Source organism: Erythrolamprus reginae, chromosome 11 (genome assembly GCF_031021105.1).
Source record: "Erythrolamprus reginae isolate rEryReg1 chromosome 11, rEryReg1.hap1, whole genome shotgun sequence".
Taxonomy (NCBI): domain Eukaryota; kingdom Metazoa; phylum Chordata; class Lepidosauria; order Squamata; family Dipsadidae; genus Erythrolamprus; species Erythrolamprus reginae.
Window position 1 is genome coordinate 1539086 of NC_091960.1, and position 26448 is coordinate 1565533.

Consider the following 26448-nt stretch of genomic DNA (forward strand, 5'->3'; position numbering starts at 1 on the left):
TACTTAAGAACTTAATTCATTCCATGACCAGGTTCTTAAGTAGAAAAGTTTATAAGAAGAAGCAATTTTTCCCATAGGAATCAATGTAAAAGCAAATCATGCGTGCGACTGGGGAAACCACAGGGAGACAATTATGGGTGGACCTCAACTCCCAGAATTCCTGAGCGAGTATGCAAATGAACTGTAAGAGGGTGGACTTCAACTCCCAGAATTCCCCAGCTATGCGAATGTCTCAGCCTTATAAAATCACACGAGCACTAGATTTAAGATAACACCACAACTGTAGACTTACACATACACTCTCCCCAAAAGTAATACAGTGTTCCCTCGATTTCCGCGGGGGATGCGTTCCGAGACCGCCCGCGAAAGTCGACTTTCCGCGAAGTAGAGATGCGGAAGTAAATACACTATTTTTGGCTATGGACAGTATCCCAAGCCTTCCCTTCACACTTTCAACCCCTAAACTGCAATTTCCCATTCCCTTAGCAACCATTCAGATTATTACTCACCATGTTTATTTATTAAAGTTTATTTTAAAAAATATTTATTAAAGGCGGACGAAAGTTTGGCAATGACGTATGACGTCATCGGGCGGGAAAACCCGTGGTATAGGGAAAAAAGAGCGAAGTATTTTTTCATTAATATTTTTGAAAAACCGTGGTATAGCCATTTCGCAAAGTTCGAACCCGTGAAAATCGAGGGGCTACTGTAATAATATTGTTTTCAAAGACTGATAGAAATTGAGAGGGTTCCTAGATTCTCCAGCTGTGCAAAGGACGGAGCATTAACTTGGCTGGGGAATTCTGGGAGTGGAAGTCCACCCCTCCCTCTTAAAGTTGAGCCGCAGGGCCTTAGAGGATCTGATGATCCCTGGCGAGATTTCCCGCGGTCGGTCGCGCTCTGCACAGGCCGCCTGGAATTCGTTCCATGCCTGGCGAGGAGGTTGCTTTGAAGTGGAGCTGCGCAGGAGGACTTTCCATGCGGGCTGCAGCTATAGCAACAATGGAACGCAGACAATAAACAGTCCCCCCCCTCCTTCCAATCACTTTTTCCAGAACACGACTTTGCCTCACATGCCTTGGCGCACAGCCCCCTCTCGCTCTGCACACGCTTAGACAATCTGCAGGCCTGCAACAGATGCGGCGGTGGCGGGTTTTAGCAAGGCAGCGCATTCCTTCTCAGAGAGGGACACTCGGCTCTGCTAACAAGCCAGCTGCTATCAGGCTCCAGGTTGGGCATCTTTCCAGATGTGGCATTGACAAGGGTTGTAGGTGGGAACTGACATGTATTCTGGGTGTGGAATTGACACATATTCCAGGTGTGGAATTGACAAGGGCTGTAGATGAGGAACTGACATGTATTCCGGATATAAAATTGACACACAATCCAGGTGTGGAATTGACAAGAGTTGTAGATGGGGAACTTAAATGTCTTCCTGGTGTGGAATTGACACACATTCCAGGTGTGGAATTGACAAGGGTTGTAGATGAGCAACTGACAAGTGTTCCAGATGTGGACTTGACAACAGTTCCAGGTGGTAGATGGGGAATTGACCTGCATGCCAGGGGAGGAATTGACGAGTTCCTGGTGTGGAATTGACATGGGCTTCAGATTAGAATTGTCATGGGTTCTAGATAGGGAATTGACACGCATGCCAAGCGAGGACTACCCCTACTCCTCTACTGCTACTACTACTACCCCTCTACTACTGCCCCTCTGGAGGGGCAGGAAAGGCACTGTGGGGATTTATTTTGAGTTTCCTGCTGTGGAAGTGCCTGTGCCTTGAGTGACCAAGCCTTTGGGGACCAGCTTTGCAGGGGGACCATCTCCAAATGGCCCCCCACATGCCCCTACCCCGCCGCCCGATGCTCCTTGGCACGTGGGCAGCCCAGCGGGACGGCGAGAGGAGAGCTTCCCCCCACGGCTTGCCAGCAGCTTCAAAGAGGCTCCTTCTTCCTATTTCCTTCCTCCAACCCCCCCCCCCCCAACCCCAAGGCCAACATTGCAATGTCTCCCTGTCCTTAGCAAAAGGATCCTCCCCTCCCCCCCCTCTGCCATTGCCATGGCTACCCGCTTCTCCATCACCATGGCTACCTCCTCACACTATTATTATCCCCACCATTTATAAACCACTGTTGCTACCCGTCCTCGTCACTGTCACTTCTGCCAGCCCCTTCCTCCTGGCCGCTGGAGCATCGTGCAGCGCATGGCGGGTCCCTGGGAGCTGAGAGAACAGCCGCCGCTCTGGCTTCCTTCCCTGCCAGGAGCATCCAAGGGGGAGTTGTCCCCTTTTGCAACGGGGGATCCTGGGTCAGAAATCAAGCCGGGTGGATCACTTTGTGGAGGAGGATCTCTTAAAAGCAAATCCCTTCCACCACCAAGAACGGGGTTTCCAAGGTGTTCCTGGGCCTCATCTTTCACCCCCAAACCAGTGCCCAAGCTAGGTAGGCTGATGGGAGGTGTAGTCCCAAACCCCAGAAGGGCTTCGGGAGGAGTCGGAGGAGTCTGGGCAGTTAGAAGCATTCCCCCCCCCCCACACACACACACCAAAAGAAAAAAGGATGCTCAGGAATCTTTAAAAGGGCTCCTATCAAAAATGTTGCTCCAAATTTTATGGAAAGCTCCCAGTTTCAAATCTTCAGCCAGGGTAACGTACGAGCAGCAGTGTGTGTGTGTGTGTTGGTTGGGGGAAGGACATTTATTTCCCTTCCTTCCTTCCCTTTCCCTCTCTTCTTCCTGTCCTTCCTTCCCTCCTTCCACCTTCCTTTCTTTCTCTTCTTCCTTTTTCTATTTCTCCCTCCCTCCCTCCCTCCCTCCTTCCCTAAACTTCATTTTTTCACCAAAAGGAAGCTACAGAATGGGGAGCATCGTCTTGTCCGGTGAATCTCAAAGGTTTGGTCTTGGCCCCGGTTTTTTGGAGCAGGTATTCCAGAGTCCTGCATGGGGGATGTTTGTATCCCCAAGTCAGCCAACCTACCTCCCCCAACCTGGCCCCCTCCGGTCCTTTCTCCATTCAAAAGAAAAAAAGGGAGGGAGGGAGGGAGGAATGGAAGGAAGGAAAAAAGTGAGGGAGGGAGGGAGAAGGAATGGAAAGGAAGGGAGGGAGGGAGGAATGGGAGGAAGGAAGGAAAAGGAGGGAGGGAGGAATGGAAGAAAGGAAAGGGAGGGAGGAATGGAAGGAAGGAAGGAAGGAAGGAAAGTCTGTTGAACTGCAGAGGGATATTTCCCAGGCTTGCTGAAGCCCACCAGGAGCCCCTCTTCCACCCCCCTTGGAGATCAAGCCCCCCTCCTGCGACCCATTCCTTTAGGATCCCTTTCCAGCAAGGCGGTAACGAGGAGGAGGCAGCACCAGTTACCGGGGATGGCGCCCCCCCCCCAAAGCTTTCGGGGTCCCCAGGCCCCCAAACCCTCCAGCCCCCCCGGGCCTCTGGGGGCAAGCGGAGGAGGCGCTGCCCGCTTGAGAAAAGTCACTACCGGCGCACTTTGGGACAAAAGAAACTCCGGGGACCTGTAGGGGAGGCAGGGGGCGGGGCGGGGGATCCCCGAAGCTTCATTCATCCATTCAGAAAAAAAGGAGTCGGCCTTCTTAGATGGGCGTCAGACACTGTTTCCCTTCGATGGGCGGGGCCAGATTTTTATCAATGAGAAGCTGGAGGGGTTGGGCCAGCAGAGGGCGGAGCTGGCAAATGATCTCGCAGGAGATTCAAAGCGTGTCGGGAACCGGAGATCAGAGAGCGAGCAGGGGATCGATGACTATCGGTATATGATTTGATCATTTTAATTCATGGTTTAAAATGATTTCACGTCCGGGGCCTCGGTGGCTCCCATAAATGGGCGTGGTCATTACAAATCAATTGAGCCGAGTGGACCAATAGAGGAATCGCGGGGCGTGGCTTGCAGAAGGCAGGGAGGGGAGGGAACCAATAGTTTGAATCGAAGAGCTCGATTATGCAAATCGGGGAGGGGCGAGTTATGCAGATGTCGGGCCCAGGCGGGTGTGTCCCTAGTATGCAGATCTATTTCCCCCGTCGCCCAATTAGCTCCCTGCGAGGGCGGGTCCCAAAGGGCTGAGTTCCAATGGTTGGGCGCCGTGCGAATTGAGGCTTCCCAGTTGAGCCAATGGGGCGGGGGGCGAGTGGGGGGATGCTTTTGTAAATAAAGCCGAGCGGAGGGGAGCCAATGGCGTGGCGGGATTGAGCGAGGGCCCAATTGTTTGAATGGGAGGCGCGGCGCCGAGCCCGGGGAGGGCCAATGAGAGCCCGAGCCTCCCCGAGCCGGAGCCAATGAGCGGAGGCATGCAAATGAGGCGGTGACAGCTCCCGGAGCTGCAAGAGGAGAAGCCGCCGCCGCAGCCAGCGAAGCGCCCGAGTCGCAGCAGGCGCCGCCCGGGGGCTGCAGCTGCCTGGCCGGCGGCACCATGATCCGCGCCTTCTCCTTCCCGGCCAGTCCGGAGCGGGGCCGGCTGCGCGCCTGGCTCGAGGGCACCGTGGCCGGACTGTGCGAGCTGCACTTGCTGCGGGAGCGCCAGGAGAGGCGAGTCCGGCACGCGCTCCGCCTCGCCGCCCAGCCCGCCGCCGGCACCGCCGAGCCCGCAGCCGCCGCCGAGCCTTCCGCGCAGGAGCAGCAGCTGGTGAGCGGGGCGGGGGGGCGGGGGGGAGGGGCTTTGGGGGGGAGGGTCTGGGGCTGGCAGGGGAGGGGGTCCCGTGGGAGGGGAGGGGGCGCCCCGGATTGGGACCCCGGTCAGGGGGAGGGGAGGGCAGGAGGGGCCAGGGGAGGGGGCCGTCTTGGGGGGGGGATCTGGGGCTTGCTTCGCAGGGGAGGGGGTCCCTTGACTGTCCCGTCGGAGGGGAGGGGCGCCCCGGATTGGGACTCTCGGCCCGGGAGGAGGGAGGGAGGAGGGGGCGGCAGGAAAGGCCACGGGGAGGCGCCTTGTGGGGGGCATCTGGGGCTTGCTTCGCAGGGGACGGGGTCCCGTGGGAGGGGAGGGGGCGCCCCGGATTGGGGCCGTGGTCAGGGGGCGTGGGGGGCAGGAAGGGCCAGGGGAGGGCGCCGTCGCAGCCCCCCTTTTCTGCCTTGGGGGGGGCGTCTGGGGCTTGCCTGGCAGGGGAGGGGTCCTCCGCCTGGCCCGGGGGGAAGGGGCCTGGGAAACCCCCCTTTGGGGCGGGTGGGGGAGACTGCTGCCTGCCCGGCGGTGGAGCGGGTGAAGGCGGGCGAACCCGGGCTCCTTTCTCTGCAGTGGGATTCATGGGTCTGGGGGCGGCCGGGATGGAGCCGGAGCATGCGCGGCCGCCCGAGGGGAGGGGGAGGATGCAAGAGCGGTGCTGGTGGCCCCCCTCTTGCCTCCCCCCCTTCCCCGGCCCTAAGGGGAGGGGGGGCTTCGTGGAAGTGGCCAGCTGCGCCGCCCGCCTGCCACGCTTGGCTGGGCTCAGTAGAAGCCCCCTCCGCTCGCTCGCAAGCCCCCCCCCGGTTTGCCGATCCATCCGCCGCTGCGGCGGCTAAAGCTGGGACCGTTTATTTGGGAGGGGGGCGTTTCTGGGCCGGCGGGCCGCTGCTGCTGCACCCCAAGCCCCCTCCTCATCCTCCAGGCAGGGTCCTCCCGGATTTTCAGGATTACACCTCCCATGTTCCCCATGCCGGCTTAGCCAAGGGGAAGGGACCCCGAGGATTTTCAGGACTCCACCTCCCATGCTTCCCAGGCGGGCTTAGTACTCCGAGCTGCGTCCCCGCGGGACAGGGAAGGTGAAATCCCCTCGGGCTGCCTAGAATCACCGTCCGCCGGATCCCGTTTGCCTTCGCCGGGAATGCGGCTCGTTCAAGAAGGAAGCGATTCCCGGATCGAGCCGACTCCGGATTAAAACGAGGCTGGACTCTATATGGCATTGGGAGTGGGGACGTCCTTGAAGTTCATCCAGAGAAGGATCCAGTAGATCCTTTTGCTGAACCCTCTCGGAGTCGGTGCCTCCCTCTTCTGGTCTGGTTCAGGGGTTCCTACCGGTTGGAACTGGAAAGTTTTTATCGGGGAGGGGAGCTTCTCATGGCTTACGCTGCCCGGGGGATTCTGGGAGTTGAAGTCTACGCGTCTTTCAGGGGTTAAGATTGAGAAACGCCATCGTAGAGCGGGAGTCTCCGACCTTGGCAACTTTAAGCCTGGCGGACTTCAACTCCCAGAATTCTTCAGCCAGCAGAATTTTAAACCTGGTGGACTCCAGTTCCCAGAATTCCCCAGCCAACAAAACTTTAGGCCTTTAAGCTTTCCTGGCTGGGGAATTCTGGGAATTGAAGTCCACCAAGCTTAACACTGCCAAAGTTGGAGACCCCTGTCTTAAAAAATGGGGGCGGGGGAGACTCAGAAATATTTAGCTGGTAAAGAAGACAAGAGAGCTACCATCAAATCCTTGAAGGGCGGTTTTGCCTTGTAGAACCTTCAAATTTCTTCCTGCTCGCTCCAGAAGGCAGGATTAGAACTCATGACACGAAACCCAAGGTTTGGGAAAATGAGATTAAACATTAGGGGAGGGCACCCAGGGAGGGGAGTTTGCTTCTTCCCTGGAGATTTTCAAACACAGGGGATGATATCCCGAATTCTGCCATTTGAAGTGGGCTGGACTACATGACCTCTTGGTTCCCTTCATTCCAACTCTACGATTCTCTTGAGTGGCCGGCTGGTCGAAGTGGAGGGGCCATCCGGGCACACTTCGTGTGATTGGCATGCAGTGACCGTTGCTGCCGGAGGGGTACTTGGCCACTGCTGGGTTAACAGGTGAATCAGCCTGTAACGTTCCAGATGGTGGTTTGTGAACAGATCTTGCAGTATTGAGCTCGCAATTCTACGTCTGGGTACAATGAAAGCTTGTATTCTCAGCCTACTGAATGGTGTTACGCGCCAGGACTGGCAGTTACTTCCTGGCATATAATTCCGTCTTTGAGAGAGGCCTAAATTCCTGCCACTTTGAATTTGCCATCTCCTGGTTTGGACTCATTGATGGGCTCCTACGCGTACGGTCAGCTACACAGAAGCGGTAGAATTTTATTTATTTTTTTTTCCCTTCTGGGCTCTGGGTATGTTTTTCCATTTTTTAAAATATATATATATATATTGTTTTTAAATATTTACATCTTAGTACATTTTAATACTTTCAAGTGGGTAAACATCCATATGGCAGGATGGAGAGACCCAGTGATGGGCTACTACAGGTAGGGTCAGGTACACAGAACCGTAGAAAAATTTTAATTTTTTTTTCTTTTTTTCCCTTCTGAGCTCTGGGTTTGTTCTTCCTGTCGCAGTAAATGAGGTTGAATGTGTATAATTTTAGAAGAGCTGTGCGTGCGTGTTTGTGTACATACACATATAGTATATAGAGTAGGTAATGTATATTTTTGTGTGCCTGTGTGTAATATGTATGTACACATATAGCCTATATACACCGCTCAATAAAAAAAAATAAAGGGAACCCTTAAACAACACAATATAACTCCAAGTCAATCAAACTTTTGTGAAATCCAACTGTCCACTTGGGAAGAAAAACTGATTGACAATCAATTCCACCTGCTGTTGTGCATGTGATAAATAAACCCAAGGAACTATCCAAACAAGCACACATGCATACAGAATCAATTGCAATGTGTGGTGTTACCATCTTTGTCATCCTCTCTCTCTGAAGGTGATGGGATTTGTAGTCTAAACAGGGCTCCTCCAGGGAACCGGTCACCTAAAGACTTCGCTTTGAGTTCCTTACAAAGAAAAAGGTTAAGTAGAGTCACCTAACCAGAGGCCCCCAACCTTGGCCACTTTAAGACTTAGGGACTTCAACTCCCAGAATTCCCCAACCTGCAGCATGGCTGACTGAGGAATTATGGGAGTTGAAGTCCCTAAGTCTTAAAGTGGCCAAGGTTGGAGGCCTCTGAGCCAAATGGCGCTCGGAGTTGGGATCCATTGGCCAGTCCCAGGAGCAGTGTGCCTGTCCCAGCCACTTGAAGATGGACGGACTGGACTTTGAATTCTCAGATTGGGGAATTCTGGGGATTGAAGTCCACCCGTCCTTAAGTGGCCACGGTTGATGAACACTGCTTGGGACCAGCCCTTTGCCACCTCCAGTGCTGGGGATGAGAATTTGGGGAGTTGATAGTGGTACCGACACCCCTCTCCCACTCCCCTGTATTCTTCTCCTTCCCCAATTTCAGAAGAAAATAATCTCTTTTGTACTGACTTTTCTCCTCCCTCCCTCCCTTCCTTCCTTCCTCCCTTCCTTCATCTCCTTCCTTCCTTCCTTCCTTCATCTCCTTCCTTCCTCCCTTCCTATGTTCCTACGTTCCTTCCTTCTTTGTCCTTCTTTCCTTCCCATCTCTTCCTTCCTTCCTTTGTTCCTTTCTCCTTTCCTCCCTCCATTCCTTCTTTCCTTCCTTCTTTCCTTTCCCATCTCTTCCTTCTTTCCTTTGTTCCTGCCTCCTTCCCTCTCTCATCTCCCTCTCCCAATGACTCAATGGCCGTGGCCAGTTTTTCTAAAGCCTGGCTGATCTTCATTTGCCACGTGGTCATTTTTGCACTGTTGCTTCAGAGAGATGGGTCAGGGAGTCCTCTGCAGTAGCCAACCCTTGGACTACAACTCCCATCTTCCCCAGTGGCGGTTCTTAAAAGATGCCACCTTTTAAAGTCCTTTGTCTTCCCAGGGGAAGAATCCTGAACCAAGAGTTGACGTTTGCTGGGTCAACTGAAGCCTTCTCTGGAAGATTGTCCTCCGTTCCTTTCAACATGCTGGGTTTAGAGGGCCTGTGGAATGGCCCCCACCTCGGCTTTGTGTTTGTGTGTGTGTTAGGTCAACCAGGCACCAGGAATATCGTCAACAACCCTAAAACCTTGTGCTAGAGTGGAGGGAGGAGGGGAGGGCTTTGGAGAACCCTGGAAAAATGGCAGGTATGTGGTGGTGGGGGGCTAAAGGGCCCTGGGTGGGGAGGGGACCCAGGACAGACAAACAGGCCTGGGGGGAGGAAGGGCCGTGGACAATTTAGGGCAGGGCAGGTAATGAGAGCGAAGGTCAGATGAGGAGCAATAAAGCTGGCTATGCTCCCCCCCCCACTGGAAAACTGCAGCTGGAAGGAGACCAAGAGGAGATGGCGGCTGAGGGGAGGGGGCTTCAGAAACTTCCAACGGGGTGACCACGATGGCAGGCAGTCCTTGACCCACCACCTCAACCGGGGATCAGAATTTCCGTTGCTAAAGCAGGGCGGTCGTTAAGCGAGTTGCACCATTCTGGGAACACCCCCCCCCTTGTGGTTGCAAGTCGAGGACTTTCGTGGAAGAGCACATTGGAGGGGGGGGGGTAAGAATTCCCAGGAACAGATGGTGGGTGTGGGGGGGAGAGAAACCAGCTCTTCCCAGGCTCTTTTCCCAAATCCCCCCTGTAGGCTCTTTCAGCCTGGAGGGTTTGCAGAGGGAAAGTTGGTCTCCACACACACCCCACCCCTCTATCTCCGGCCCCCTCCCATCCCGCTCCTGTCTGAATGCTTATCTTGGAATTTACGATGGTTGGGGAGGAAGAGGGCTGGTCCAGGGTTGCCAAATGCCTTCCTCATGGAGAAATGGTCAGTTATCTCCACAACCCCACCTGAACTCTCTTTTCCTCGCTCTCTCTATTTATCTATCCTCTAGCTCAGTGTTTCCCAACCTTGGCAACTTGGAGATATTTGGACTTCAACTCCCAGAATTCCCCAGCCAGCATTCGCTGGCTGGGGGATTCTGGGAGTTGAAGTCCAAATATCTCCAAGTTGCCAAGGTTGGGAAACACTGCTCTAGCTAGCTATCATCTGGCTCTCATCTAGCTCTATAGCTTTCTCCATCTATCATTATCTATCTATCTATCTATCTATCTTTCTATCTATCTATCTATCTATCTATCTATCTATCTATCTATCTATCTATCTATCTATCTGTCATCTATCTATCTATCTATCTATCTATCTATCTATCTCTATCTATCTATCTATCTATCTATCTATCTACCCATCTATTTTTCTATCCTTCCAAGTCCTCTCCTCTCTTCTCCCTTTTCTCTCTCCTATTGTCTTCTCCTCTCCTTTTTTCTTATCTTTTCTCTTCTTTTTTGTCGCTTCTCCTCTCCTTTCCCTTTTCTTTCGTCTCTCTCTCTCTCTGTATCTTTCTCTCTATCATCTCTCTGTGTCTTTTTTCTCTCTCTCTCTCTCCATAAATTTCAGGAGGTTGAAATGTTTTTAAGTCCAACCTTGAACATGTGTGCTTATAAATTGTTTTGAATTTAGACTTTGCGCATGGGGAACCCAGCCAAAAAAATATCTCCCATCCCCAACTTCTATTCTGAAAAATTCCTTGTGGATTGATTATCATTTCCAGGAAAATTAGCAAGGAAAAAAAAAAGAGAGACCCGGTGCCAGATTGGAACGAGGGGGAAGATTATTTCAGTTTCCTGCATTATAGCTTCCAAGACCAGCCTCTCAGTTGAAACGGGAAAAGGGTCGATAAAAGAGAATATTTGCAGCTCAGGATTAAAACCAGGATATTGGGGGGGGGGGGTTCTTGCAGCTGGCTGGGGAATTCTGGGAGTTGAAGTCCACAAGTCTTAAAGTGGGCAAGGTTGGACACCCTTGGCACATAGAGAGTATATTTTATATTATTGATAAAATTGAACGGGTCCAAAGACGGGCTACAAAAATGGTGGAAGGTCTTAAGCATAAAACCTATCAGGAAAGACTTCATGGACTCAATCTGTAGAGTCTGGAGGACAGAAGGAAAAGGGGGGCAGGATCGAAACATTTAAATATGTTAAAGGGTTAAATAAGGTCCAGGAGGGAAGTGTTTTTAATAGGAAAGTGAACCCAAGAACAAGGAGCCACAATCTGAGGTGAGTTGGGGGAAAGATCAGAAGCAACGTGAGAAAATATTATTTGACCGAAAGAATAGTAGATGCTTGGAACAAACTTCCAGCAGACGTGGTTGGTAAATCCACAGTAACTGAATATTAAACCTGCCTGGGGTAAACATCCATCCATCCTAAGATAAAATACAGGAAATAGTATCAGGTCAGACTAGATGGACCAGGAGGTCTTTTTCTGCCGTCAATCTATGTTTCTATGTTTCTAGAGCCTCCTGCTTGAGCAGAGGGTTGGACTAGAACAACCCTGGGGAATTCTGGGAGTTGAAGTCCAAATATCTTCCAGTTTCCAAGGTTGGGAAAGACCTCTGAAGTCCCTTCTGACCTATTTCTCCTTCGTTCTGTTGCTACTGCTCACCTCCTTCAGCAGAGAAGCCTGTTCTTGGGTGATACCATTTGGGGGGAAGGAAACCCACCTTATTCCCTAACTTAATTTAACTTAATCTTCCCTAAATCTAATCAGTGGTAGCTTCCAGCGGGGGAACAAGATGAGGAGGAACAAAAGAAGGAAAATGCAAAAACCCCCCCATAATTAAGCACAAGATGCAAAGGAGGAGGTGGTGGGAGCAGCTTTAAGCCGAGGGCTGGGAAAGGTTTTCTAAATATACTCAGGGCACAGAAGATAAGATAAGGTTGACCCAGAAGAACAATGGGGAAGCTTTGATGGGTCTTCCAAGGGAATTTACGACTCTGTAAAATGAGATTGGACAAAGCTTGCCTCCCCCAACCTGGGACCCCTGCGATGGGCTTCAGTTAAATGGACAACCACTTAAATAGGAGCCAGCCGTGTGCAGCAGCTGCCAAAAAAGCCAACACAGTTCTAGGCTGCATTGACAGAGGGATGGAATCAACATCACGCGAAGGGTTAATACCACTTTATGATGCCTTGGGAAGGCCACACTTGGAATATACCCGTTAGTTGGAAGCAACGTGAGAAAATATTATATGACTGAAAGAGGAGTAGATGCTTGGAACAAACTTCCAGCAGACCTGGTTGGTCAATCCACAGGAACTGAATTGAAACATGTCTGGGATAAACATATTTATTTATTATTAATTGGATTTCTATGCCGCCCTTCTCTGGATATCCATCCTAAGATAAAATACAGGAAATAATATAAGGGCAGACTAGATGGACCAGGAGGTCTTTTTCTGCCGTCAATCTTCTATGTTTTTGTTGTTGTTATTCACGTTATTCAATTTGCCAAGGTTGGGAAACACTCGACTAGAAGACCTGTAAAGTCCCTTCTAACCTATTTCTCCTTTGTTATGTTGCTACTGCTCACCTCCTTCAGCAGACAGGATTATTATTATTATTATTATTATTATTATTATTATTATTATTATTAATTAGATTTGTATGCCGCCCCTCTCCGGAGACTCAGAGCAGCTCACAACAACAGTATAAATCTAATAGTTAAAACAATTTAAAACCCTTAATATAAAAACAGTCATACATCTCATACAGACCATACATAAAGTCGAAACGGCCCAGGGGAATCAATTTCCCCATGCCTGACAGCAGAGGTGGGTTTTAAGAAGTTTTCGAAAGGCAAGGAGGCTGGGGCCAAGCCTAATCTGCAGGGGGAGTTGGTTCCACAGGATCGGGGCCGCCACAGAGAAGGCTCTATGTCTCGCGCCCCTTTTCAGAATTTCTGCACTCCCAAGCACTCCCAAAACATATGCATGGACACCCCTCTGTCCTGACATCCGTGCCAACGATCTTGGCAACTTTTAAGAGTGGTGGACTTCAACTCCCAGAATTCCCCCGGCAGCCATGCTTATTTGCCCCTCCCCCCCATATCCCTGTTGTGAAAATGAAGGGAACCAACCCTGAACGCACGGGGAGCATTTTATGTTGCTGCTTGCAAGAGGCTATTTAATTAGCATTTATTAACCCTACCCTGTAATAAAACCAAACCGCAGGTACACCAAAGTGGCTTTGAAATCTGAGCAGCTCTTGCCAAACCGAAGCCCCCTTCCTCACTTGAGGCCCTGCAGGTGTGCTGGATTACAGTGGGTCTGTGCCGGCTGGCAACCATGGGCTTTGTAGTCAAGCGCAGTTCGGAGGCAGGAGTGGAGTTAGATTAGATTTATTGGATTTATATGCCGCCCCTCTCCGCAGACTCGGGGCGGCTCACAACAATAGCAAAAAACAGTACATAGTGACAAATCCAATGCCCACCAATCCAATTACAATTTTAAGTTAAGAAATTCATAAAACAACCCCAATATATATAAAAAACAAGCACACAATCAATCAAACGGCAAAACAACATGGGCAAGGGGGAGATGTTTTAGTTCCCCCAGGCCTGACGGCAGAGGTGGGTTTTGAGGAGTTTACGAAAGGCAAGGAGGGTGGGGGCAATCCTAATCTCAGGGGGGAGCTGGTTCCAGAGGGTCGGGGCCACCACAGAGAAGGCTCTTCCCCTGGGTCCCGCCAGACAACATTGTTTAGTCGACGGGACCCGGAGAAGGCCGACTCTGTGGGACCTAACCGGTCGCTGGGATTCGTGCGGCAGAAGGCGGTCCCTGAGATATTCTGGTCCGGTGCCATGAAGGGCTTTATAGGTCATAACCAACACTTTGAATTGTGACCGGAAACTGATCGGCAGCCAATGCAGACTGCGGAGTGTTGGAGTAACATGGGTATATTTGGGAAAGCCCATGATTGCTCTCGCAGCTGCATTCTGCACGATCTGAAGTTTCCGAACACTTTTCAAAGGTCGCCCCATGTAGAGAGCGCTACAGTAGTCGAGCCTCGAGGTGATGAGGACAGGAGTGACTGTGAGCAGTGACTCCCGGTCCAGATAGCATAGCAAACTGTGCGTGCTTTTTCATCGGGGGGGGGGGGGAGGGGGGGGGAACAGCTTTCATATTTTCTTCCTGCAATCATCTCAGCTATGTTTTTCCAGGCTCTGGTTTTGCAATCCAGGGGATCATCCAAGGAATGCGTTCCGATGAAAGAAATATTTGCAAAAGCTTTGAGCTTTTATTTAAAAAAATAAAATAACGTGGATGGATTTCAGCTTAGGCAGCCGGAACTGTTTGAGCTTCATTCTCCCTCCACCCCCTCTAGGAAATAGCTGGAGAAGGTTTTGTGGGCTCCACACCCCCACCCCAAAAACCTTTGCAAAGGGAGCAGAGGAAGGGTCTTCCTTGCAATCAGGGTGGGCCAAATGCCTCTTTGGTTAATTAGCAAAATCCAAAACGCAAAATCCAAAAGTACCAAAGTTACTCACTGCAACAACATCGCCAAAAAGGCTGCAAGAGTTGTTAACGTAACCCTATGTAGCTTCTACTCCGGTAATATCACACTACTAACCAGAGCATACAAAACTTTTGCCAGACCAATCCTTGAATGCAGCTCATCTGTCTGGAACCCACATGGCATTTTGGACATAAATACATTAGAAAGCGTCCAGAGATACTTTACGAGAAGAGCCGTCCACTCCCCTAGTCACAACAGAATCACCTTACGCAATCAGACTTGAAATCCTGGGCTTAGAACTTGTTGTGGTTAGCTCTGGCCCAGCTCCTGCCCCAAGGACTGTGGATGTGGGGGAGACATCCACATGCTGCAGGCCTGTTTTGCCCCCAGTGGAATCTGCTGATGAAGGCTCCTCTGACCAAGAAGACATGAGTGACAGGGAGGAGGAGAGTGGGGCAGAGAGCTCAGAAGGAGATCAATTATCTAGCTCCTCCTTGGATTCAGAACAAGAGTTAATGATACAGCCACGCATGCGGAGAGCGATGCATCGGCAGCAACAACTGAGAGATTATTATCAAAGAAAATGAGGCCACCTGTGGTTGGGTGGGGCTGTGGTCATTAGTGAGGCTGCTATAAAGAGCAGCCTGTGGGTTTGGCCATTGTGGAGGATTATCTGATCATTGTGTTTCGTGACTGCTTTACTTGGACCTTTTGTGTGCTAATTTTTCCCCGCTTTGAAACTAAACCAGAGCAAAGTGTGTTTCACTTTGTGAAAGAAGAAGGACTGTGAATTGCCTCACAGCTGCAAGCTAAGTATCTCAGAACTGATAAGGGACTTGTACCAATTACCAGTTTGTTTGGAGACCAGTGCTCTTGGCTATACCAAAAGAGGGCTTGGTTTAAGGGAATTTTCATTATAAAGAACATTGTTTTGAATTTTCAAACGTGTGTGTGTGTCTGAAATTTGTACCTGTGAATTTTTGGGAGGAGTCTACCAGAGAGCCCGACAGAACAAGAACTACATTCCCTTTGACATGACCTCAGCATAGCCCATAAAATCATGTGCGACAACATCCTTCCTGTCAATGACTACTTCAGCTTCCACCACAACAACACACGAGCACCCAACAGATTCAAACTCAAAGTGAACCGCTCTAAACTCGACTGCAGGAAATATGACTTTAATCACCGAGTAGTAGTTGATACATGGAGCTCACTCCCTTTGTATCCTCCCATGCCAATATAGCTTCCTGCAGACCACAAGTCACTGTGCCAGCTTTTGATTTAAAAAAAAAGGTGATTTAAACTTTGATAAAAACTCTCAAGATAAGCAAGTGAGGAAAAAAGGGGGTTTGTTTAAAGGCCGAAACCCCCAGAAATGATGCATTGGATCACGTGGGGTGTCCAGCTTTGGCAACTTTTAAGACTTGTGGATGTCAACTCCCAGAATTCCCCATCTGGGATGGAATTCCTTGGAATTTTCAATTCCCCTTTAAAAATAAATGCAATTGCAGCAGCTCGAAATGAACGTTGCAAATACTGTATAATTCTACTTCTACCTCCGCCTTGACTCCGCTCTTTCCTTCCAAGGAAACCTTATCTCTCCTAATAGCTTCCTGATGTTGCTTCTGCTCCTTCTCCCCCACTTAGAAGAGAAACAATCTGGTTACTCTGACTTTATGGGTTTTATGCTGCAATTCCAAGTACGTTGGGTTTTATAATTTGAGTTTCATCACCGTTAAGTTGTGGGAAACGCTTAGGGAAAAAGATGGGAAGGAGAATCAAAGCTCTCTGGAAAAGCCTCTCAAAAAATGATGAAATTGACGAGCTGGGATGATGAAATTGACTACCCTGTGGTGAAAACACACCAACAATAGGCTGGGCAGGAAAGGGGTGTTTTTCCTTGAAAATAAAATGTCTAGAGCAAAGAAGCCACTGTCAGACTTTTTACTAAATCTGCACTTCTATTTCTACTAGTTTTTCTCATCATTCCTATCATCCTAGCTAGAGGTATAACAAGCAGGAAGAGGGAGATTATGATCCCACTAAATAGAGTTCTGGTGAGACCACATTTGGAATAATACTGTGTCCAGTTCTGGAGACCTCACCTACAAAAAGATATTGACAAAATTGAACGGGTCCAAAGACGGACTACAAGAACGGTGGAAAGTCTTAAGCATAAAACGTATCAGGAAAGACTTCATGGACTCCATCTGTAGAGTCTGGAGGACAGAAGGAAAAGGGGGGACATGATCGAAACATTTAAATATATTAAAGGGTTAAATAAGTTTCAGGAGGGAAGTGTTTTTAATAGGAAAGTGAACACAAGAACAAAGGGACACAATCTGAAGTTAGTTGGGGGAAAGATCAAAAGCAACGTGATAAAATATTATTTGACTGAAAGAGTAGTCGATGCTTGCAACAAACTTCCAGCAGACCTGGTTGGTAAATCCACAGTAACTGAATGGGATAAACATAGATCCATCCTAAGATAAAATACAGAAAATAGTATAAGGGCAGACTAGATGGATCATGAGGTCTTTTTCTGCCGTCAGTCTTCTAGGTTTCTATGTTTTTCCTCCCACTTAGGACTGTATGACTGTCACTTGTTGCTTGTATCCTAAGATTTTTATTAATATTGATTGTTTCTTCATTGCTTATTTGACCCCTATAATCATTAAGTGTTGTACCTCATGATTTTTGACAAATGTCTCTTTTTCTTTTATGGACACTGAGAGCATATTCCTTGTGTGCCCAATCACACTTGGCCAATAAAATTCTATTCTATTCTATTCTATTCTATTCTATAAGACATGGAGAATCTCATGAGTCAACTGAATGCAATCCATCCATGATGGTAGTAGCTTTCTTGGACACACACCGAGACACCCAGGGGGAGGAAAGGGAGATAAGAGGGAGATATCTCTTCTTTGGAGTCTGGAATCAAGACCACCCCCACCCCAGGGCAGATGGTTTTTTTAAAAGCTTGGAAGATCCCCTTTCTCTTTCCTTATAAGGGATTTCTTCCAGATTCGGTCATTGCAAACAGCTCAATTGCACCAGGTAAAAAAGTAGGTTAGATGTAAATTTTGACAGGTGGGGGTGATGATTGGAGAGTCTCTTCCTCCTTAGTCACGTGGTGCAATCAAACTGGAAATGCAAAATCTGGAATTTTGGCAGAGCAACAAAGATGATGAGACCAAAATATACGAAGAACGGTTGCAGAAATTGGGAACATCTAATTTTAATGGAAAGAAGGACCAGCCGGTGATATGATGGTAGTGTTCTAATATTTGAGGGCTGCCCCAGAGAAGAGGGAGTCAAGCTATACTGCTCAAAAAAAAATAAAGAGAACAGAATATAACTCCAAGTAAATCAAACTTCTGTGAAATCAAACTGTCCACTTAGGAAGCAGCACTGATTGACAATCAATTTCACAAGTTGTTGTGCAAATGGAATATTTCAATCATTCAGATCTAGGATATGTTATTTGAGTGTTCCCTTTATTTTTTTTTAGCAGTATATTATCCAAAGCCCCTAAAAGTAGAACAAGAAGCAATGGATGGAAATTAATCGAGGAGAGAAGCCACCTAGAACTAAGGAAGAGTTTTCTGACAGTGAGAACAATTAGTCAGTGGAACAGCTTGCCACCAGAAGTTGTGAGGGCTTCCAACGCTGGAGGGTTTTGAAAAGAAATTAGACAGCCTTTTGTCCGGGATGGTATAGAATAAGGGTGTCCAACCTTGGATATTTCACTTTTTCTTTCTTTTTAAATATTTTTTATTAATTTTCCACTTTTGACAAAGGAAAACACAATAGCAAGTAGAGAGGAAAATCAAAGAAATTAATAGTAGTATATACAGATATTAGCGTTATATTAGCATTAAAGTCACTATATTTATATTATGATCGAAACATTTAAACACGTTAAAGGGTTAAATAAGGTTCAGGAGGGAAGTGTTTTTAATAGGAAAGTGAACACAAGAACAAGGGGACACAATCTGAGGTGAGTTGGGGGAAAGATCAGAAGCAACGGGAGAAAATATTATTTGATGGAAATAATAGTAGATCCTTGGAACAAACTTCCAGCAGACGTGGTGGGTCAAGCCACAGTCACTGAATGTAAACCTGCCTGGGATAAACACAGATCCATCCTAAGATAAAATACGGGAAGTAGTATAAGGGCAGACTAGATGGACCAGGAGGTCTTTTTCTGCCGTCAATCTTCTATGTTTGTATATTTCTATGTTACACCAGATTATAATTTGTCTCAGGTATATAATTTAGTACATGCTTTTTTCCATTAACAAATTAATTCCATACATATTTCAATGATTTATCACGCAGGCTATATTGCCCACCAACCCCCAAATGGTAAAGTCTAGATTTTATTTATTACATTCTTCAAGACTTTTTAAGACTTGTAGACTTCAACTGTCTATGCCGGCATAGCTTAGTTAAAGATGTTGTGGTGCGTCAAGAGAATTCTGTGGCCAGGGCTCACAACAATCAGAGAAAAATACATTTTCCATGCGTGGAAATCCATCGGTTGGGTTGAGACAAAACAAGCAGCGAGGGATAAAAGCTGAGCTGGGAGAAGTTTTCTTCCATGACCTCATCCAGACAATTTGGAAGCAAAACTCCTGCTGGGCATAGCAGCTGATAGGGAGGAACAGACGGGAATTCGCCAGCAGACCTTAAAAGAATCTGCTGAACCCAAGACCACAGACTGGGATGCTGCACATTCTTCTCTGCTCTGCTTCCTCCTTGATTTGCCTTGCGTCGGTATTTCTCCCCTTGAAAGATGGGAGGACTCCGAGTCCCAGAATTCCCCAGCCAACCTTGTCCCCTGAAGGTAGGAGGACTCCAAGTCCCATAATTCCCCAGCCAACCTTGTCCCCTGAAGGTGGGAGGACTCCAAGGCCCAGAATTCCCCAGCCAACCTTGTCCCCTGAAGGTGGGAGGACTCCGAGTCCCGGAATTCCCCAGCCAACCTTGTCCCCTGAAGGTAGGAGGATTCCAAGTCCCATAATTCCCCAGCCAACCTTGTCCCCTGAAGGTGGGAGGACTCCAAGTCCCATAATTCCCCAGCCAGCTTTGGGGAACTGAAGCCCACCCCTCTTAAAGGGTCCGAGGTTGAAAAACCCATCTCCCTCCTTCGCACCATAATGAGGCCACCAGCAAACGTCCACGTTTTTTCTAAAGCCGATGCTGGTCTCTCTTATGAAGCCTGAACTCGATAATACAAATTTAAAGTTAAGTAAGAACGGAATTTATTTAAATGAATATTTGACTGTAAAAGAAACATACATTCCTAAGAGGTCAGTAAGGGGCGAGTACAAGTGCACTAGAGTGCCTTCCGTCCCCTGTCCTATTGCTCTCCTATATCTCCTATACCTTTCTTCTATTCCTATATCTCTTCTTCTATTCTTTCATTGATATGTTCTATTACTTTATCTTCTTTTCTGTTCTTTCATAGATATATTTTACTATGAGTACTGTATCTCCTCTATAACCTTCATCATGTATTTTACTATGTGTATATAGATGTATACCCACTGAAACCCTCATTGTGTATTGGACAAAATAAATAAATAAATAAATAAGTAAATAAATGAATGAATGAATGAATGAATGAATGAATGAATGAATGAATAAATAAATAAATACAGGGGGAGGATAAAAAATGGAAACACTTGACTTTTTGGCCTCATAAACTTTTTGGCATCTCCCAAAGGGCCTAGGAGTTGCTGCTGCTAGAGGTCTCGTGCTGAGCCTACTGAGAGGAGTTGTGTGTCCTGGAGTAGAGAGCGATGGGGAAGGAAGTGATTGTGGGTCCACCCGTCTTCCAGACTTCTGGGCTAGTTGGTTGTGTTGATTTCCCTGATTTGTGATTAGTGATTAGTACGCCGAGTAGGGAGCACAGCGAGGTGATACCTACTCCCTGTACTAATCCTACACTGAGTATTACTACTTTATCATATATTGTATACACTCAATCATTGAGTATATACTGTATCTATTCCGGTAATAGTAACATTGAGCATATACTAATGCTATTATTATTATTATTATTATTATTATTATTATTATTATTATTATTATTATTATTATTATTATTAAATTAATAATTATTAGCTATGACTGGACAGCCACTTGGCTGAAATGGTATAGGATCTCCTGCTTGAGCCAGGGCATGATACCTACTCAATATATACCCAGTACTACCTACTATGACACTACTACAGGTACCTCTAGATACGAGCTGCTCCACATGCGAGTATTCCAAGTTACGAGCCACGAGGGGAGAGAAATTTCTGTTCCAGACCCGAGCTCAAATTCGGGATACGAGCCGAGCGTCCACTAGGTGGCGCAGGAATCCTTGCTTCTGGTTATCTCGGAGGGGAAAAACAAAGCCATTTGTTCCAGATACGAGTTGTTCGACATACGAGCTCCGTTCTGGAACGAATTAAACTCGTATCTAGGGGTACTACTGTATTTAGAAACTTCTCTCTCTACTGCAAACCGAGAGGCAGTGATATCCGCTTTTCCTAAGAGACCAACTGATGATTTTCCCCTGTCCCCTTTTTTTCAAGGATGCCCTTCCTGAGCTGTTGTGGGAAATGGAACAACAGCTGGGATTATTGCGACTTTACGGCAACGAGAAGACGTGCGGGGAGACGGTGGAGACCGACAGCTGGCCCAGTTCAGGTACGGGGAGAAGAAAGAAAGCCTGGCCCCCTCCCAATCTCTGGTCCCTCATTTCATGTGGCCGGACTCGGGTTGCTGTCTGGGTCCTTCCCCCTTGCTGCTTCCCCCCTACCCTGTTTCCCCGAAAATAAGACAGCGTCTTATATTAATCTTTGCACCCAAAGATGTGCTACGTCTTATTTTCAGGGGACGTCTTTTTTTTTTTCCTCAATGAAGAAGAATTCACATTTTATTTATTTATTTGCGGTCATTTATTTATTAGATTTGTATGCCGCCCCTCTCTGAAGGCTCACAACACAACAATAACACAATGCATTACAAATCTAATAATAAAATTTAAAATTTATCGATAAACAACAAAAAAAGAACATTTATTATATACTGTACAGTAGTTGTCGTCCCAAACCAGCATAACCAGACAAACCGTGAATCCTATCAAGAATTTCTTACCACTACCGTACCATTATTTCCATGTACAACAATGATTCTTTCTTCAAATATATGTTATATATGTGCCGTTCGGGAATGCTGGGAAACGAAACCTCTCCTACGTCTTAGTTTCGGGGAAACAGGGTATGGCTGGTGTCAGCAGTGGGATTTATCTATCTATCTATCTATCTATCTATCTATCTATCTATCTATCTATCTATCATCTATCTATCTATCTATCTATCTATCTATCTATCTATCTATCTATCTATCTATCTATTTATTTATGACATTTGTATGCCACCCCTCTCCGTAGACTCGGGGCGGCTAACAACAGTAGTAAACAGCATATAACACATCTAATGTTTAAAATAATTAGAAACCCTTATTTAAAACCAAACATACACACAAACATACCATGCATTAATTGTATAGGCCTATAGGGAAAAGGGTAGTTCAGTTCCCCCAAGCCTGACGGCAAAGGTGGATTTTAAGGAGCTTACGAAAGGCAAGGAGGGTGGGGGCAATTCTGATCTCCGTGGGGAGCTAGTTCCAGAGGGTCGGGGCCGCCACAGAGAAGGCTCTTCCCCTGGGTCCCGACAGACGACATTATTATTGATGATGATGATGATGATAATAATTATTATTATTATTATTATTATTATTATTATTATTATTATTATTATTATTATTTTATTATTAGATTTGTATGCCACCCCTCTCCGAAGCCTTGGGGCGGCTCACAGCATATAATGTCGCTTCTTCACCAGGTTTCCACGAGGGTCAGCAGTCGGCGGTAGCCTCCGATTCTCCAGCTTCCGGGTTTGAAGATTCCACGTCCAGCATCCCATCGGCATCCGGGTCTTATTCCAGGATTGGCCATCCAGAATCCCGCCTCGGTTATTCCAACGAGCGCCCCAAATCTGTAGGTAGGTAAGCGGAAGACGGCGTGTGTTGATCGGTACCCAACTAATCCTGGGTGGGAGAAGGTAGAACCACCGGACGTTGTTGGGCAGAGTAGAGTTTTGCGCCCACGGAAGTTGAGCCACCAAGTAGCCACAGTTAACTACTATACTTAATTGAAGTCTTCAATGAAACCCAGCAGCAGGCCTTCTTGTAAAAATATATTTTACTTTTCTTCTTAGCAAACTGCTTCTCTAAATAAACTATCATACAATACTTTCATATAACTCTTATAAAAAAAATCTTGAAGACCCGGTTCTTATCTAGAAAAGTTCTTAAGTAGAGATGTTCTTAGGTAGAGGTACCACTGTATTTGTACATCAGGGTTGGATCAAGGGGGTCCTTGGAGATCTCGGAGCTGGGTCGTTTTCTTGCCGACGTTTCATTACCTGAAGTGGATACGTCATCAGTGCAGTGGGATTGAAGTGGGGAGGAAGAGGAAGAGAAGGACTGTGGGGTCCCTGGGGGTCTCTGAGCTGGGGGGAGGTCCTTGCAGATGTTTCATGATGGAGGAGGAGAAGGAAATATACTCAGCGTTCTCTCTCATCCCTCTCTCTTGCCTTCCGCAGGGGACGTCGCCAACAACAGCAAGGAGAGGGCCCAACGGAGCTCCATGCCCCGCTCCCTCTCAGCCCCCTATGCCTCATCTCCAGAGCAGCCGTCCGAGGCGCTGCCCACCTGCTTCAGCCCGGACCCTTTCCTGTACCCCAGCCCCCTGCATGCAGTGGCCCTGCAGAACCCCTTCTTCCAGAGCCCCCTGTACGAGGACCCCGCCTTCTCCTCGGCAGCTTCCCGGGCCTTGTCCTACCCGGAGGATGCCGACGGCAACTTGGAGGCCTACGGGAGCGACTTCCAGCTCTACACCGAGGCGGCTTCGCAGGGCCAGCGGGTGGAGAGCTACATCTCGCGCCTCCTCTGCCGCCGCAGCCAACTGGTCAGAGGCAGCAAGCCCCGGACGAGCCTCAGCTCAGAACCGCTGGCCAAGAGCGGCGTGGCGCGCCAGAGCAGCCTCTGCAAGCGGCCCTCCGAGCTGCTGGCGGAGCGCAGGCACCCTCCGGCGGTGGAGAGGGGCAGCAGCACTCCTTCGCCCAGCAGCCATGAGGGGAGCACTGCCGTCGCTAGCACCCGTGTCTGGTCTTCGTGGGACGCGGCAGCCGAGAGGACTTTGGCTGCCAAGATAGTGGCGGAGGACTTTCACCCGCCTCCGTCCGGTTTCCGGAAGCCCCCCAAGCTGCAGGCCTTGGCCCAAGGGAGGAGCCCCTCCGTAGACCACTACGACACTGTCTACCCCTCATCCCCTCAGTTGGATAGGGAGGACGGGTCCTCGCGAGGAAGTGGCCAGGAGCCGGCCTCCTATGAGTCGGAGGAAGGAGGCTGCCTGATGGTCAAAGCCCAGTACATCCCCGGTCAGCAGCCCCCCTGGGCCCAGCAGGCTCACCGGGCAGGCAGGAAGAAGCCCCCACCGCTGACCAAAGGCCGCTCGGTGGAACTGTCGCCCGAGCGCGTCCCTCTGCTGGTGAGGGAACGGCCACGCATGACGGCTCCCGCCAAAAAGTGCCGCTTCACAGATGAGGGTAGCGAGGGGGCCGGGAGAAAGGGTGGTGGGAGGAAAAGTTCCCCCAAATCCAAGAAGGCGGCCAGGTCCCAGTCGGAGAACAGCCTCCTGAACAGGTCCCGGCTGAAGTACGGGACCGTCGACCGGGAGGAGTTGGCGCAGAAAGCATCCCGACAGCGTCAGTTGCAGGGGAACGTGGGCAGTGGCTACCGCAAGTGGAGCTCAACGGCCGAGATCTCGCAAGAGGAGTTGTCTCCCGGCAGCACCATGGAGCCGCCCCAGGGCCAACAGGGGCCAGGCCCTGCAGGGTACACCTATCCGGGCAGCGATTCCGAGTGCTCCGGCGAGCCAGCCAGGAGAGCGCCCGTGTGCCGCCTGGAAGAAGGCCTGATCGGCGGAGACAGCGAGTCCAGCCTGAGCGACAGGGACTCACCCCCGCCGTACAGCAGTGGCGCCTCCAGCGATACGGACGAGAGCGGGGGTCTGGTGTGGCCGCAGCAGCTCTCCCCACAGCTGGTGTCGGCCTCCGGCCCGGGGAAGGCAGCCAGCGGGCAGCCCAAAGTCTTCGTCAAGATCAAGGCCTCCCACGCGCTGAAGAAGAAGATTATGCGGTTCCGATCCGGTTCGCTCAAAGTCATGACGACTGTGTGAGGGGGCTTCCGGCCACGTCCTGCCAGGCTTCTGCGAGGGGCAGAAGGTTCCCCTGGAGTGTGTCCCATCTTCCCTTTCAACTGAGAGCCTCCGGCCAGGGGCCACACCAGAGGCGGCTCTGCTTTACATCTGGGCTGGAAGGAAAAACACTGGAAAAAATGGCGACGAGGCTGGGAGAGAGAGAGAGAGAGAGATCGGTCCGTTTTTCTCTCCGCCGTCCACGCGGAAACTGCTGAGACTGGCGCTTCCTGTCTGCCCTTCTTGCTAACTCCATCCATTCTAAAAGGAGAGGTATTTATTATAGCTTTCTTTTTCCTCCTTTCCTTCCTTCCTTCCTCCCTTCCTTCCCTTTGTTTCTTTCTCTTCCTTTCCTTCCCATTCTCTCTCCTCCTTTTTCCTTCCTTTAGGCCATCATGCCTGCCTCTTCCCTTCCTTCCTTTCTCTTTCTCTCTTTCTTCCTTCCTTTCTTTCCCATTCTCTCTCCTCCTCCTTCCTTTACACCTTCATGCCTTCATTCTTTTCGTTCCTCTCTCTTCCACTACCACGTCCTCCATTCTTTCTTTTTCTTGCTTTCTCCTTCCTTCCTTCCTTCCTCTCTCTCTTTCTTTCTTTCCCATTCTCTCTCCTCCTCCTTCCTTTCTTCCTTCAAGCCTTCATGCCTTCATTCTTTTCCTTCCTGCCTGCCTCTTCCCCTACCTCCTCCTTTCTTTTTCTTGCTTTCTCCTTCCTTCCTTCCTTCCCTCCCTCCCACCTGCCTCCTCCTCCTCCTTTCTTCCTCTTCCTTTCTTCTTTCTTCTACCAGCCCACGGTTTTTGTTTTAAAACCCTGAAAATTGAGTCACCCCCCTTGCCGATCTTGTATACAGAATCTTCCTTCTCATTGTGTAAATAAAAATCTATGGTTTTGTTTGGGTGTGTTTTTGTTGAAAAGCTACTTTGAATAAACTTTTGGCTCAGGAACCTGGGTCCCAAAAGGAACATTTCAGAAAGCAACTCTTTAAAAGCGACATGAAAAAACAAACCCCAATCCCTGCTTGCAGAAGGCCTGTCTTGCCGTCCAGCCCTCCCCGGAAGTATCTTTCACCTCCAGGCTGACCTGCCAAATGTTTGGGCTAAAAGGGGGCACCTCGGACCCCCCCAAGGTCTCCGGTGATTGATCTCCACTTCAAGCTAGAAAGACTTGAACTTCCTGTCTTAGCCCATAAACTTGCAGCAGGCCAAAATCTTCACGGGGCCCCTTGAGCAAATCCCGGCTGAGGTTTACAGGCAAAGAACAAAGAGAACCAAAGTTGGAAATTCCACCTCCATCTTTTATCTGTCCAGGGAAATCTGCAGGGATACGACGGTCCAGCCAAGCCCAGCTGCATCTTCAGCCAAAACAATTTTGCAAAAATTGCAAAAAATTATGTATTATTTAATAATATATAATAATATATTATTCTATAATTATATAAATATATAGCTGAAGGGATCAGATCTGGTGGCCTAGAGGTAAATTCTCTGCCTTACAAGGCAGAAGCGCAAGGATCAAATCCCAGTAAGGGTATGGCTAGCTGATGAGGCCAGAACAAGGCCAAAATAGTGCTATCCTATTCTCCCTTAATTTAAAAAATTAATTAATTAATAAAAATTCAGCAAAAACATGTGATATATATATATATATATATATATATATATATATATATATATATATATATATCACACACACATACATACATATATATACAGTATAACGTATTTTTGCTGATATTGAAAAGGGAGGGAGACTACTATAGATCTATTTCAGGCTTATTTGCCTTCAACAGGTAGTCACACCCTTTTTGGGATTTGAACCCGGAGCCTCTGCCTTGTAAGTAAATCAAACTGTGAAATCCAACTGTCCACTTAGGAAGCAACACTGATGGGCAATCAATTATACCCGATGCAGTGGACAAGGCCATTGGAGATGTGAGTTCCGCCACCTGTTTGTTGGACCCGTGTTCCTCTTGGTTGGTTTCAGCCAGCAGGGATGTGACACAGAGCTGGGTC

General features: G+C 48.7%; 1 protein-coding gene and 1 long non-coding RNA gene across 2 annotated transcripts in view; one reads left to right on the forward strand and one right to left on the reverse strand.

Annotated features, from left to right (window-relative positions):
• Positions 1 to 9713, reverse strand: part of LOC139174405 (uncharacterized) — a 177322-nt gene extending 167609 nt beyond the window's left edge. The window contains exon 1 of the long non-coding RNA XR_011560351.1: positions 9672 to 9713. This is a non-coding gene — a long non-coding RNA (uncharacterized lncRNA). The remainder of the gene's footprint in view (positions 1 to 9671) is intronic.
• On the forward strand, positions 4364 to 25329 carry DACT3 (dishevelled binding antagonist of beta catenin 3). The gene is made up of 4 exons (XM_070764741.1): positions 4364 to 4630; positions 20709 to 20823; positions 22023 to 22181; positions 22785 to 25329. Exons 1-4 carry the CDS (start codon positions 4418 to 4420, stop codon positions 24419 to 24421), a joined length of 2124 nt encoding a protein of 707 aa, XP_070620842.1. The 5' UTR covers positions 4364 to 4417; the 3' UTR covers positions 24422 to 25329.
• Positions 25330 to 26448: the final 1119 nt, after the last annotated feature.

Bases quoted from the DNA above. Each gene is read 5' to 3' on its own strand.
- DACT3 (XM_070764741.1), top strand. From the start codon at position 4,418: ATGATCCGCGCCTTCTCCTTCCCGGCCAGTCCGGAGCGGGGCCGGCTG. The intron at 20,824-22,022 runs GTACGGGGAGAA...CTTCTTCACCAG, and splicing joins CGACAGCTGGCCCAGTTCAG to GTTTCCACGAGGGTCAGCAG. The intron at 22,182-22,784 runs GTAGGTAAGCGG...TGCCTTCCGCAG, and splicing joins CGAGCGCCCCAAATCTGTAG to GGGACGTCGCCAACAACAGC.